Below are 13819 nucleotides of genomic sequence, written 5' to 3'. Positions count from 1 at the left end.
GTCACAGGAGTGAAAAACGAATTGCACTCCAGTGACCCATGGGAGAAGTCCAGCCAAACGAGCTTGGGCTGGACTTCTCATTTAAGGTCAAGTGTACACATGGCTATTATTATAGCAAACTTTATTTACCTGCTTTCCTTCTATAGACATTGAGACAGGCTGAAACCTAAGTGGGAGAGACTGTTTACTGGTAAAATAATAAACATTAACTGTTATAATAAGAAACATTTGTTTACTAAAGGCATTCCCTTTGCTTTTAAATGTGGTGAAAATTCACTTAGCAAATTCTACCCTCTCACTTGCACAGAAAACAAAAAAGCATTTTTGCTTCCACATAATTGAATGATTGAAGTCAGCAGTGTTTCACAACATTGACGAAGCTAAAGTAAACTTCCCCTGTATTTTATCAATGTTTACAAGAATTTCTTTGATTGGCTTTGATTGTGACATCATCCGCCAACAAGGCTTCCTGTGAATGGCTGAGCAGCACTCAGCCGGACCTGATTTTGCTGTCAGCAGACAAGAAGTCACCATACTGCTGTTGGAACACAGCAGTGGATACTGTATGTAGCTGATGCTACATAGAGTTTTTACACTGCTGACAGCAGTCACATCTATTAGTTAAAAAAAAACAAAACAGCTTCTTTGGGCCAGCTTGGCCTAAACTAATTATTTAAAAGTGGAAATAAACTTGGAGTTAGGCTTTGGGCTCCCTGATGACCAGTGAAGGGTCTCAGGGTTTGTACCTTTTTTGCAATAAGCAACTAATCAGCTCTACTTCTACTACCATACTTAGAACTTTTTCACAGCATCATATAGCCTAGTCTCAGAAACCCATGTGTTTTCAATGGAATTCAGAGGCCCAGCTGTTTTGCATTAGAAAATGTCAAGCAGCCTCAAACCACAGCCACAGAGCTGTTTAGTGACATATTTTAGACAATGGAACGGCACATACATGAGCTTTCTACTTTATGGTTAAAAATTAATGTGGACAATGAAGACCTTACAATGAAGACCTTACACTGAAATCAGGATCATACCATCACTCTTCAGGCCTGCATGTGAGATGACATGAAGCACGGGTGATGACATCATTGATTAATCTTGACAATGCCAAAGCCTATTGGCCAACTGGGACCCTATACACATGGTTCTGTGCAGGTGTATATTGTGAAATCATTGGAAGACAATGGATGGCAAGGAATAATGTAAAAAGGACTCTTTTTTTCTACTATGACACCACAGCTGCAGCATTCTGGGAACTATCGAGCTTCATACTCCTGGGAGAGGGGCTACTACAGAAGCTTACATTAGTTTAACCAACAGCCATTAACTGATTTAGGAACATATTCCAAAGCAATGCATTACTTTTATAAAATGTTTTAGAATTCATACACCATACTCATTAAACCATTGAATTTCACCAAGGAAATCAATTTGTATGTTTATAATTGGGTTGTGTTTTATTAGCCCTGTGATCAAGTCTTTCTTCTTCCTTCATAATTTAACTCATTTTATTAGACAAAATGCATCTTAAAATGAATCTGGTGGTTTTAATAACAGACAGACAAAAGTTACAATTTGCACCCAAGTTGAATAGTTGGTAAAATTGGCATTTTTTTTTTTTATAACATATACTTTTTTATTAAATATGTAAAAAGATAAAACGCAAGTTATTCACATATTCATAGACAAAAAAACCTACTCTATCATGCGACAAGTTGCGTGGATGGTAAAATGAGTGTGATACATCCAAATAAGACTCTTTCCATCTAAATCAGGACTTCATTACCTGTCTATTTATATTTAACAATACATATGTTTACATTCCTTACAGTTTACATTTCATATAGAACTTTTTATGATGTGCTACTCAGTAAAAGAGAAAAGAAAAAAATGTTGGAAATAAAAAATAAAATTAAAATAAAAAATGTATACAGCAGTACAATCCACAGAAGACTGTCGCACTTTTAAATTTTCTAAACCAATTTACCAGCTCCTTAAGGCTGATTTACAATATTGGCATCCTTATGGCACTACTGATTGCCACCTACAACCCTTTGGGGCAGCCATATAGGAGCAGAGTGTTTGTGACCCTTATCAGTTTTATACGTGTGCACATTGTAGCTCACAAAATGGTTTCCACTAAGTCTCTATGTCAGTGTTTTTCAGCGATCGCACAGATTGTATTAGTAAAAGTGGTTTAGCTCTTGAAATGTTTTGCCTCAGCTATGTGATCTTGTTCAGCCAACAAAACAGCTTTGTTAAATAACAGTTTAGGGCACTATTTTGTGGTAACAAGTCACGTTCTTGGCTTTAACAATGAACGCTGATCTGTGACTAGTGATTTTAACTTACTTCGTACCACTCTTTGCAATCAGTTATTTTAAAAAAGGGTCCAAAATGTCTTCCTAAGCTATGTGAAGAGAACAATGCACTTCAAAGCTGTTTGTGTAGTCTTCAATCCCTTTGATACGCCATTTTCTATTAGAGGTAGTATATGCATGGGAAAGAATACATTGTTATTGGTGATAGTGTGAATTACAGCTTATTAATACTGCATTAGATAACTACAGTGCATTACTATTGCCTTGTAAGCATCATATGATATTGCCACTGATATAAATATTGTGTTACTGCCGTGAACTCTTAGGAAGATGAAGAAGTGGAAACTGAGACTGTCCCTATAGAAGCTTTTCATGTAGACTGTACTAGTAGAAGCTTTTTTTTTTAAATCTTCTTTTAGTGTAACTGTCTATCTTCTGCTGTTATAGTGCTGTGCTGTTACCGTTAGTTTTGAGGGACTGTGGCAGTAAAAAAGATTATAACAGTAATGGGTCTCACTATGTGATCAGGCTGGGCTCATTATAACAACACAATTGTTAAAAAGGTTGGTGCAGTATGGAACCCATAGAACAGATGTCTGTTTTTTGCCAGAATAGATAACAAATGTCCATAATAAGCACACAGATCTCAGAGATGAGCGCTCAACATGACCCAATAGTAACACTTACGAACATAAAAACTCAATTTTCATGTGAACTGCAGTTGGCAACTTGCTAATTCAACAATAACAAAATAGAAATGCAATAAAACACTTACAAAAATATTAATATAATATGCATTTTATCCAAGTAAAGGACAATAAGAAAAAAAAGCTATATGTTCTAATGGGTGTCATGTTTAGGGGTGTAAAATCATATGCAGTTCTCAAACTGAAAGTATTTCCTGCATAGGATAAAACAATCCTCAAAGTATGGAAGACCTAGAAAGCAAACAATTTTCCTTGTAAGAGTCAACTAAGCTAATCTGCAAAACTGGTAGGAGAAGAAAGAAATCGGGGTGCTTGCCCAGATCAACAGGCAGATTCCAACTGTAACATTTCTAGTGCAGCATGGAGAGATGTAACCTAACTGGTTGCTCTGAGCAAACATTTCTCCTCATCTTTCTTTATAATATGGCTCCATTCCTCCTGCAATGTATAGTGACAGGGAGGCAAGTAAAGATTATTATAATATAGAGTATATATTGGTGGCACAAAGAACTGCATATATACTATATGCATTCTAAATTGATGACATGATCTTTATCTCATGACTGCAACTTTAGTACGGTAAAGGGAAAAAACTACTCACCCCTCTAACACAAATAAACATTACATCTGCTTTCTAGATATCCTCTCTGCTTACTTAACTCAATAGGTTTGTATGGGACTTGTGTAAAATTTGTTTTATGACTTAGCACTTTTACATTCGTGATACGTGGTAGTGACACTTCTTAATCATGACATGAATATATAAATATTCTACGATATTACAATTAGAAGCAAGCAGTTGGAAAACAAGGAGATAGCTCACTTACAAATAAATAAAAAAATAAGGGAAAAGATCTGAAAACAATCTGAAACAGTCAAGTGTAACAAGTTGCTGCCGAGTAGCCTCATTTCTGCATGGGCTGGAATACAACTTCTGTAAACACGTCTTAGGGAAGTAACTGGTACAGAATGCAGTGGTTGGCTGGCACTCACTATAGTACATTACATGGTAAGGGTGTGCCGATACGGACTGGCCACACATTGCTCTCCTGAAAGAAAGTCCCACGTGAAATGACAACAGTGAGGGGGATGAAAGGATCGGTGGTCAGTATTCATCCTGCTGCTGTGGATCCTCCTGAACGTGGTCATGTTCATCACCTTCATGTTGGTCTGAATGGCCTTCCTGTAATATAAAACAGGCATTATCTTTTTACAGATTTGTACTTGAAATACAGCCATTGTAAGCACACATTTTTTTTTTTTTTGTCAATGGATAATCTTCTGCCACAGGTTGGAACAGGCATCCTTGGGTGCTGTAAGCACCCAAGGGTCCAGTTTTTTCTTTATTAGCATAATAAGTTGCCATGGTGCAAGTGGGCTGGCCACCAGCATAACAACAACTAATGACACTCTAGGACAGGACACATAGCATCATTCATTGTTATGATGTTAACGGACGGCCGGCTCGCACCATGGCAACGCATGACGCTGATCCATGGCAGGTTGCATGCAAGGCCACTCCCGGCATTCAGGAAAACTTTGCCTCCTCCAGACCTGCTCCACCCCCTGCCCTCTGCCTGGCTGCAGGAGCCAAAAGGCAGTGCTTTGATATGAAGAGGGGACAATGTGATTGGGGCAGCAATGTGATGGGGTAACTCTACTGTAATGAGAAGACTCTCATCAGAGGACTCTGTGGTCATGGGGAGACTCATGCGATGGGGGGTACTCTGATTTAATTAGGAGCTCTCATGTATAGGAGAGACTCTGATGTGATGGGTGGGACCTGTGAGATGATGGGTGAACCTCTGATGTAATGGGAGGTCTTCTGGTGTGATGGGAAGTCCTCTGGTGTGAAGGTGGTCTTCTGGTGTGGCATTAATTTTATCAAGAAAGTTTTGTGCATCATCATGTGTTTTGCATTTTAGACTGGGGTGTCTCTAGATTTTGCATACTTTAAAGCATGCTGTGACTGAAAAAAAGTTGATAAAAGTTCAAACCATGACTTGAATGATTTCCCTGCTGATCACCATTCTGCTATTTAAGTGTACAGAAACTCCTAAGAACTTATGAATATTTCTGCCAAAGCTGAGAGTTTTCATTGCAAATACATACTCACTTTTCTGTTATGCCATAACCCACGATACAATACACTGCTATTGACCCTAGCATCGCAACCAAGAATTATAAAGTTGCATTTTTATGGCCGGCCTAATATACAAAGCAAGAAAGTGGCATACATCTTTACACAGCCAGACGCATATCTTTCACAAAATAAAACATAATGTGAAACAGGGCTGTGAAAAAATAAATAAGGAAACATAAAAACACATAGGGGGGACATTTAAAGTCTATTTTTAGTCAGGAATAAAAGAACAGCACATGGGACATTACTCAGTCAGTAGGATATGTCCCTTGTGTTGCTGTCTAATATATTAACTAAAAGCTTCTCACATTCTTCATGCTCCCCTCCCCACCGTATACATCCAGTGTAGGAGAGGTTAACAGAGCTGACAGAGCTGTGACAAGCACTCATCAAGAGTGTCCAACTATGCTCATCCTTTCTATCCAGGATGGGCAGATGATTGAAAGTTCAGCCTCCTCCATTCATAGATCCTGTTTTATACATAGAAGCTATAGTACAGTGTCTATGAATGGAGGACTTGAACAGAAAAGGCAGGCAAAGCTGGACAATCCTGAGTGCCTGTCGCAATTCATCAGCTCTATTAACCCTACCAACCTGGAAGATTAGGGCAGTGGGGGTAGGGGGAGGGGGGTGTCAATGTAAGAACATTGTAGCGAATAGAGGAGACAGCAGCACAAGGGATACATCACACTGCCTGTAAGTAATGTCCCTTGTGCTGATTTAGTTTTTTTTTATTTATGACTAATCATAAGGCTTTAAGACTGTAGTTGCACTTGTTATTTTGCAAACAGTTGCAGTACATAATCTTCCTGTTGCAGCTAATTTGTTGCAAGTAGTGCAACAAGAATAGGTTGCTATTTTTAATATTTGGATTGCATTTTGCAAATATTGATTAAGCAGGTATGCTAGTTTTAATCAATTTTCTATCAAATGATTGTCTTCTGTAGGTCACGGTGACCAGACTGTCCACGGACCATGTCTGTCTCCGGTTTTACAGGGCCGAACCTAGGCGAGCAGTTTCCTGGTGGGTGGGGGCTGCATTGGCTGTGAGAGAAGCCAGTTCTGTGGTCACTAGTGCAGTAGTACTCGCAACGGCACTGAGGGGCATTCATGAGACAGCACTGGTGAAGTAGCACTGATGAGGTGGCACTGATAGGCACTGATAAGGCTGAGCTGATGAGCACTGGTGAGGCTGCATTGATGGGCACTGGTGAGGCTGCATTGATGAGCACTAGTGAGGATGTATTGATGGGCACTAGAGAGGCTGCATTGGAGGACACTGATCAGTCTGCATTGCTGGGCACTGGTGAAGCTGCATTGATTAGCACTGGTGAGGCTGGACTGATGAGGCTGCATTGATGGGCACTGATCAGGCCGCATTGATGGACACTGTTGAGACTGTATTGATGGACACTGGTGAGGCTTCACTGATGGGCACTGCTGAGGCTACACTGATGGGCACTGGTGAGGCTGCATTGGATGGACACTGGTGAGGCTGCATTGGATGGACACTGGTGAGGCTGCATTGGATGGACACTGGTGAGGCTGCACTGGTGAGGATGAGCTGATGGGCACTGGTGAGTAGAATACACTCTTCAAATGTGCTTTAAAATGCATGGTTTTCCTTTTTATGAACAAGAAAATAATGATGTTATGCTGCGGGCCTGGTATGAAACGATTTCCAGAAATAACGTATATATCATACAATCATTACATAAACACATACCACATACACTGCATATATCATTTGAGGAAAATATGCTTATAAATAGTTTACTATTTGCCAATACAAGAAAAAAAAATATCTCCCTGGGTTTCATTTTAAAAAACTGATCACCTTATTGCAAGTCTACTTTAATTAATATTTTTTCTTGAAGACAAACAAACACAACAATCTTTTTGTGTAATAATAAATATGAATATATAAATATGTCAACAGGCACTCATTCCCACACCTCCTCTTAGACTAAAAGCCACAATGCTTAAACCAGTTGCCTTTAGCAAGCTATATAACCAGCCATGGTATTGGAAATGTGATTAGAATGTGCACTATTAGTGGAAGTTTGTATGTAGTCCTTATTTACTTAGTGATCCACCTTTCTTCTACATTCTAGGTTCATGTTGCCATTTTAGGTGGTGTTAGATATGCACATGCATGTTTGTTTGTGAAAGGGGAATAGGGTTGTAAGCATAAGCCTCCACTCAGAAAATGCTTGCATTTTTTAGGTTCTTTATAAAATGTGAAAAAGCATGTATGATCTATATAGAATGATAATTGTACCTAGCCTCTCATATGGTAATACAAAACGAGTGCTGCAGTTTACAAAGAAACCAAATATATGTATACAGAGCCACCTAGTGTCCAGTGGAGGTAATGCAGTTTGTGAATAAAGCTCTATACTAAATTGGGTAATGTTTGTTTATTCCTGGTAAAAATGTAGGATTTGCCTCTAAACAATTAAAATTAGATTCATCTTTATTGCCTTCAAATTGTAATGGAGTCCAAAAATCATCTATTGGCAGCTTCTACAAAAAGCTTCTCGTGAAAGTGATTTGCTTTGTGACCATTATTTACTCTTTAATCCTTGAAGGCAGGGACTGATGTGAATGTACGATATACACAGTATCTCACAACGTGAGTACACCCCTCACATTTTTGTAAATATTTTATTTTATCTTTTCACGTGACAACACTGAAGAAATGACACTTTGCTACAATGTAAAGTAGTGAGTGTACATCTTATATAACAGTGTAAACTTGCTGTCCTCTCAAAATAACTCAACACACAGCCATTAATGTCTAACTCGCTGGCAACAAAAGTGAGTACATCCCTAAGTGAAAATGTCCAAATTGGGCCCAATTAGCCATTTTCCCTCCCTGGTTTTATTTGACTCGTTAATGTTACAAGGTCTCAGGTGTGAATGAGGAGCAGGTGTGTTAAATTTGGTGTTATTGCTCTCACTCTCTCATATTGGTCACATGCCTCATGGCAAAGAACTCTCTGAGGATCTGAAAAAAAGAATTGTTGCTCTACATAAAGATCGCCTAGGCTATAAGAAGATTTCCAAGACCCTGAAACTGAGCTGCAGCACGCTGGACAAGACCAAACAGCGGTTTAACAGGACAGGTTCCACTCAGAACAGGCCTCACCATGGTTGACCAAAGTAGTTGAGTGCACGTGCTCATATCCAGAGGGTGTCTTTGGGAAATAGATGTATGAGTGCTGCCAGGATTGCTGCAGAGGTTGAAGGGGTGGGGGGTCAGCCTGTCAGTGCTCAGACTATACGCCGCACACTGCATCAAATTGGTCTGCATGGCTGTCATCCCAGAAGGAAGCTTCTTCTAAAGATGATGCACAAGAAAACCCACAAACAGTTTGCTGAAGACAAGCAGGCTAAGGGCATGGATAACTGGAACCATGTCCTGTGGTCTGATGAGACCAAGATAAACTTATTTGGTTCGGATGGTGTCATGCATGTGTGGTGGCAACTAGGTGATGATTACAAAGACAAGTGTGTTGTAGAGTTACGTCGGTTCACCCAGGGGAGCCAACCTGTCACAGTAAAACTGTTGGGAAGGGGGTTAATGTCTAAATCGCTGGCAACAAAAATGAGTACACCACTGAGTGAAAATGTCCAAATTGGGCCCAAAGTGTCAATATTTTGTGTGACCATCATGTTCCAGCACTGGCTTAACCCTCTTGGGCATGGAGTTCACCAGAGCTTCACAGGTTGCCACTGGAGTCCTCTTTCACTCCATGATGACATCACGGAGCTGGTGGATGTTAGCGACCTTGCGCTCCTCCACCTTCCATTTGATTATGCCCCACATATGCTCAATAGGGTTTAGATCTGGAGACATGCTCACGAAAGTTATAATGCAGATGACATGTCATGAAATCCAATCTCGGGTTTACATTGGCATCATCCCATAAGTAAATAAATTATTTATTAAAAAGAAGAGTAGTGGGACTTTGAATATGCCAAATGAAAACAGAACCAGAATAAAAATATATATAGATTTTTATTAAATTTCACATAAAAAATGTGTCACAGACACAGAAACTTTGGGATAAATACAAAAGTATGTAAATATGGTGGATACATGTACTTGTAACTGGTCTACGCATTATGCGGGGTCCCCTGTTTTTTCAGGGCCATACATATATTGTAAGTTTGTTACATACAGAGTTTCTTACTAAATATCACAAATCATCAAAACAACAGAGAAATACAGGATCTGTCTCAGGTGTTTTGCCTACCGGCCCATGGGATACAATCCAGACCTATAAAGGTAGAAGTAAACATAAATATCCCAGGTGGAGGGGATATATATCTGGTGTTTAACAATATACTCCGAACGATGTAAAGCCCAATATCTATTTAAGACAGAGGGAATAAATCCGAAATACCAAGAATGCCAAGCATCTCTGTGATGATCACATATGCTGGTATTGTGGTAAGTACATATCCGCCTCTCCTCTGGCAAACCTTAAAACAACAAATATAAAGTAATGGTCTGAAAAAAAGTTGGGAACAAGAGGCACAAACAGTGAGACCCAGTTCGGCCGCACATTGGCTCAAAAAATGGCGAGTGGTGAGTTGCAGTTCACAGACCATGGCCAGCATTAGTCATCCTAAAAAAAAAAAAGTATAGAAAACACAGAGAAGGCCCAATAGGATCTGCAGGCACTCAGTAGGGTAAACAAATCATATAAACAAAACAGGCTCCGTCAACCCATGGGTACATCCAGAAAACATTGATCTTGCAGGGCACGAAGTGCCCAGGAGCTAGGCTGAGACAATCAGGGCAACCTGCAAGGAGGCTGAGAAGAATGGGGGTGAGAGGATGGTAACTCCATCGGAGAAGGAGGGAGGTCAAAATGCAGTTCTTGGAAATGTCGCTGAAGATCAGGTAGGGAAGAGGCGTGGAACTGACGACCCTGGTAAGAAAACAAGAGTTTGAAAGGAAATCCCCATCTGTATTTGATGCCTTGAGTTTGCAGGATCTGTAAATAGGGCTTCAGATTCCGCCGTTTGGCAATCGTAACCGGAGAAAGCAAACAACTGAAGGGGGTTGCCCTGGAAGGAGAGGTCTTGACGCTCCCTTGTAGACTGCAAATATCTCCCTTTAGTGCGGTACCCTCAGATGGCTGACCCTCCGATGGCTTGGAGCGGAGGGATCTATAGATACGATCAATATCCAAGCGCTCAAGGGGGATCTCAGGTGCCAGTTCCTGAATGAAAGCAGTGGCGGCAGCCTGCAGTGATGACCTCAGGGACCCCACTAATGTGGAGGTTATCTCTGTGGGCCCTGTTCTTAGCGTCCTCTTATTTATCCTGCATATTCTGAAGTTCAACAGTCATTTTTTCCACCTCCTCCTCATGGCCCTTAAGTGCTGTTGTAGCCAAGTCCATGCGTTGCTTCAGTTGATTTGAGCGGTGGCCTAGCTCTTTAAGACCTCTCTCCAGGTCAGAAGAAAGCTTGCGGGAGGCCGTGGTTATTTCATCCGGCACTATAGAGCAGAATTTTGCCATCAGAGCATCAGGCAGGGGACTTACCAAGACTGAAGGGAACTGGTGCAGGCTGTCTGCCTGAGACTCCGGGTCCAGTGCAGAAAGCCAAGTGGATTCATCAGGCTCCGGAGGTTCGGGAGCCATCATGCCCTTTCCTGTGACCGGGGAGACTTTGTGCTGCGAGCGGTGCTTCTGCCGGTTCTTGGATGAGCGGTACATGCCCAGGAGCCCGAGGTAATCTGGAGCCGCGGGAGGTGCTTGGTGTGTGCCGGAGAGTAGGCTGTGCTGTATTAGCCGAGTGTTGTTGTTCCGACAGCATGGAGCAGGGAGATCAAGTGGCCATCTTCCCTGCTCGTGCGCATGCGCCCCTGCCACTTATGTATATCTTTTGTCTTTTCATGAGACCACACTAAAGAAAGGACACTTTGCTACAATGTAAAGTAGTGAATGTACAGCTTAATAAGCTCAAAATAACTCAACACACAGCCATTAATGTTTAAACCGCTGGCAACAAAAAGTGAGTACACCCCAAGTGAAAATGTCAAAATTAGGCCCAATAAGCCATTTCCCTCCCCGGTATCATGTGACTTGTTAGTGTTACAAGGTCTCAGGTATGAATGGGGAGCAGCTGTGTTAAATTTAGTGTTATCGCTCTCACTCTCTCATACTGGTCACTGGAAGTTCAACATAGCACCTCATGGCAAAGAACTCTCAGAGGATCTGAAAAAAAGAATTGTTGCTCTACATAAAGATGGCCTAGGCTATAAGAAGATTGCCAAGACCCTGAAACTGAGCTGCAGTATGGTGGCCAAGACAATACAGCAGTTTAACAAGACAGGTTCCACTCAGAACAGGCCTTGCCATGGTCGACCAAAGAAGTTTAGTGTTCAGCGTCATATCCAGAGGTTGAAGGGGTGGGGGGTCAGCCTGCCAGTGCTCAGACCATACGCCGCACACTGCATCAAATTGGTCTGCATGGCTGTAGTCCCAGAAGGAAGCCTCTTGTAAACATGATGAACAAGAAAGCCAGCAAACTAACGACATGGATTACTGGAACCATGTCCTGTGGTCTAATTTTCACTTAGGGGTGTACTCACTTTTGTTGCCAGTAGTTTAGACATTAATGGCTGTGTGTCGCGTTACTTTAAGGGGACAGAAAATTTACACTGTTATACAAGCTGTACACATGAAAAGATATAATAAAATATTTACAAAAATTTGAGGGGTGTACCTACATTTGTGAGATACTGTATATTTAAGTTGTACATACAATGGGTAACATGCAAAAACACATTTATAACTAATAAATACAACTTGATGAATGTGACGTATGATATTTTGAGTACAAATCACAAACATATTCATGTTAATACAAAATAAGTGTCCATATGAATCCTACAATACTTCATAATGATGTGTATACTTTGGTTGCTGGCCAAGGATTATAGAAACTCTCTTGTGTTAGTGTTTTGAAATTGCACTTTTGTATGCATCTGACAATATAGGCAAAGCTAACTATGTGGCCACTAAATCTTATCCTAACATGCACAGCGAAGTCCTTCAGATCCATCAATAGCATATTCCATTGTACACTCTAGCCGAATGGTTTCTTGGAAAAGAGTTGGCCTCAGTGGAACTTGAAGAGCATTTCAAGTGCTATGTAAGAACTCTGTTAGCAGTAATAAAGGTTTAATAGCAGCCTCTAGTGGCAATTACATTAAAAAAAACCCTAACCGGGGCGCATGCGCGGCATGGAGAGGAGCGGACGTAGCTAAGAAGAGCTCCGTCGTTCCCGGGCAAACGGCCGCATTAAACGGGGATAAAATCACCCGCAACTGGCACATTCTATGACATCCCCACTCCCCCGACATAATGCATGCCTGCACCGAGAGAGAGGGGTAGAGGAAGATTGTTAAAAACCCCTTTAAAATACTGCCGGAGCTCTGTGAGGAGAGACAGCAAGGGGCGCATGCGCGGCATGGAGAGGAGCGGACGTAGCTAAGAAGAGCTCCGTCGTTCCTAGGTAAACGGCCGCAATAAACGGGAATAAAATCACCCGCAACTGACACATTCTGTGACATCCCCACTCCCCCGACATAGTGCATGCCTGTACCGAGGAAGAGGGGTAGAGGAGGGTTGCAAAAAACCCCTTTAAAATACCGCCAGAGCTCTATGAGGAGAGACAGCATGTCACAAGATGGCGCCGGCTCCCTGCACTCCACTGCAGAGTCTCACTCCCCTGCTGAAATACGACAGAACCTCATGGCATCAACATCAGGCTGCAAAGTACCAGAAAACAGTGAGTACACCCCCCTTTCAAAAGCTGAACTGGACATCAGCTTAGATGTACTGTGCACTAAGTTACTCACTAAATTTCAAACAGAATTGCAAAAATCTACCTCCACTTTGTCCCAAGAAATAGCTGCCCTAGGCTCCCGTACTGATTTGCTTGAAAATAAACATGATGAACTTGCAATTACTTTCAATGATTTATCCAGGGAGCATGATAACCTCTCATCAGCTTTTGCGCAACTGCAAGCGCACGTGGAAGATTTAGATAACAGGAACAGAAGGAACAATATCAGAATAAGAGGCGCCCCAGAAACTATCACTGATTTACCTGCATATTCTACTAAATTGTTCCTGTCGCTGTTACCAGAGCAAAATCCCCAGTCCTTCACGTGCGATCGCATACACCGTGCCTTAAGAGCCAAACCTCCTCCTGACAAACCTCCCCGAGATATAATCCTCTGTATGAAAGATTTCTTGGTGAAGGAAGAAATAATGAGAGCCGCAAGGAGCCTTAGAAATATCACCCTCGATGGAGTGCATTTGCAGCTATACCCAGATATCTCCCAAGCTACCCTGGACAGACGCAGGAAAATGAAAGAAATAACCACTATTCTTTCCACAGCCAGAATCAGATACAGATGGGGTTTCCCTTTTAAGCTGATTATCCCGCACAATGGCACAACTTATATTGCCACCTCGATCCCTGAAGGCCAAGATATTCTCTTCAAATTAGGATTGTGGAACCCCAACAACCCTCCACGCACCCCGTCTACACCCAGGCAAGCTCCGATATGGAACACTCCTTCACTTAGAGGGGATAGACGCAGGCCTAG

General features: G+C 41.5%; 1 protein-coding gene across 3 annotated transcripts in view; it reads right to left on the bottom strand.

Moving 5' to 3' along the window:
- Positions 1-1533: 1533 nt before the first annotated feature.
- MAPRE2 (microtubule associated protein RP/EB family member 2) overlaps positions 1534-13819 on the bottom strand; it is a 337172-nt gene continuing 324886 nt past the window's right edge. For all 3 annotated transcript variants that reach the window (XM_073631563.1, XM_073631562.1, XM_073631561.1), the window contains one exon: positions 1534-4217. In XM_073631563.1, coding sequence (XP_073487664.1) covers positions 4140-4217 — 78 coding nt within the window. In that variant the 3' untranslated portion in view covers positions 1534-4139. The remainder of the gene's footprint in view (positions 4218-13819) is intronic.

This window comes from Aquarana catesbeiana, linkage group LG05, assembly GCF_042186555.1.
Source record: "Aquarana catesbeiana isolate 2022-GZ linkage group LG05, ASM4218655v1, whole genome shotgun sequence".
Classification (NCBI taxonomy): domain Eukaryota; kingdom Metazoa; phylum Chordata; class Amphibia; order Anura; family Ranidae; genus Aquarana; species Aquarana catesbeiana.
The sequence above is the reverse complement of the archived record's forward strand: the minus strand, read 5'-3'. Positions and strand labels throughout refer to the sequence as shown.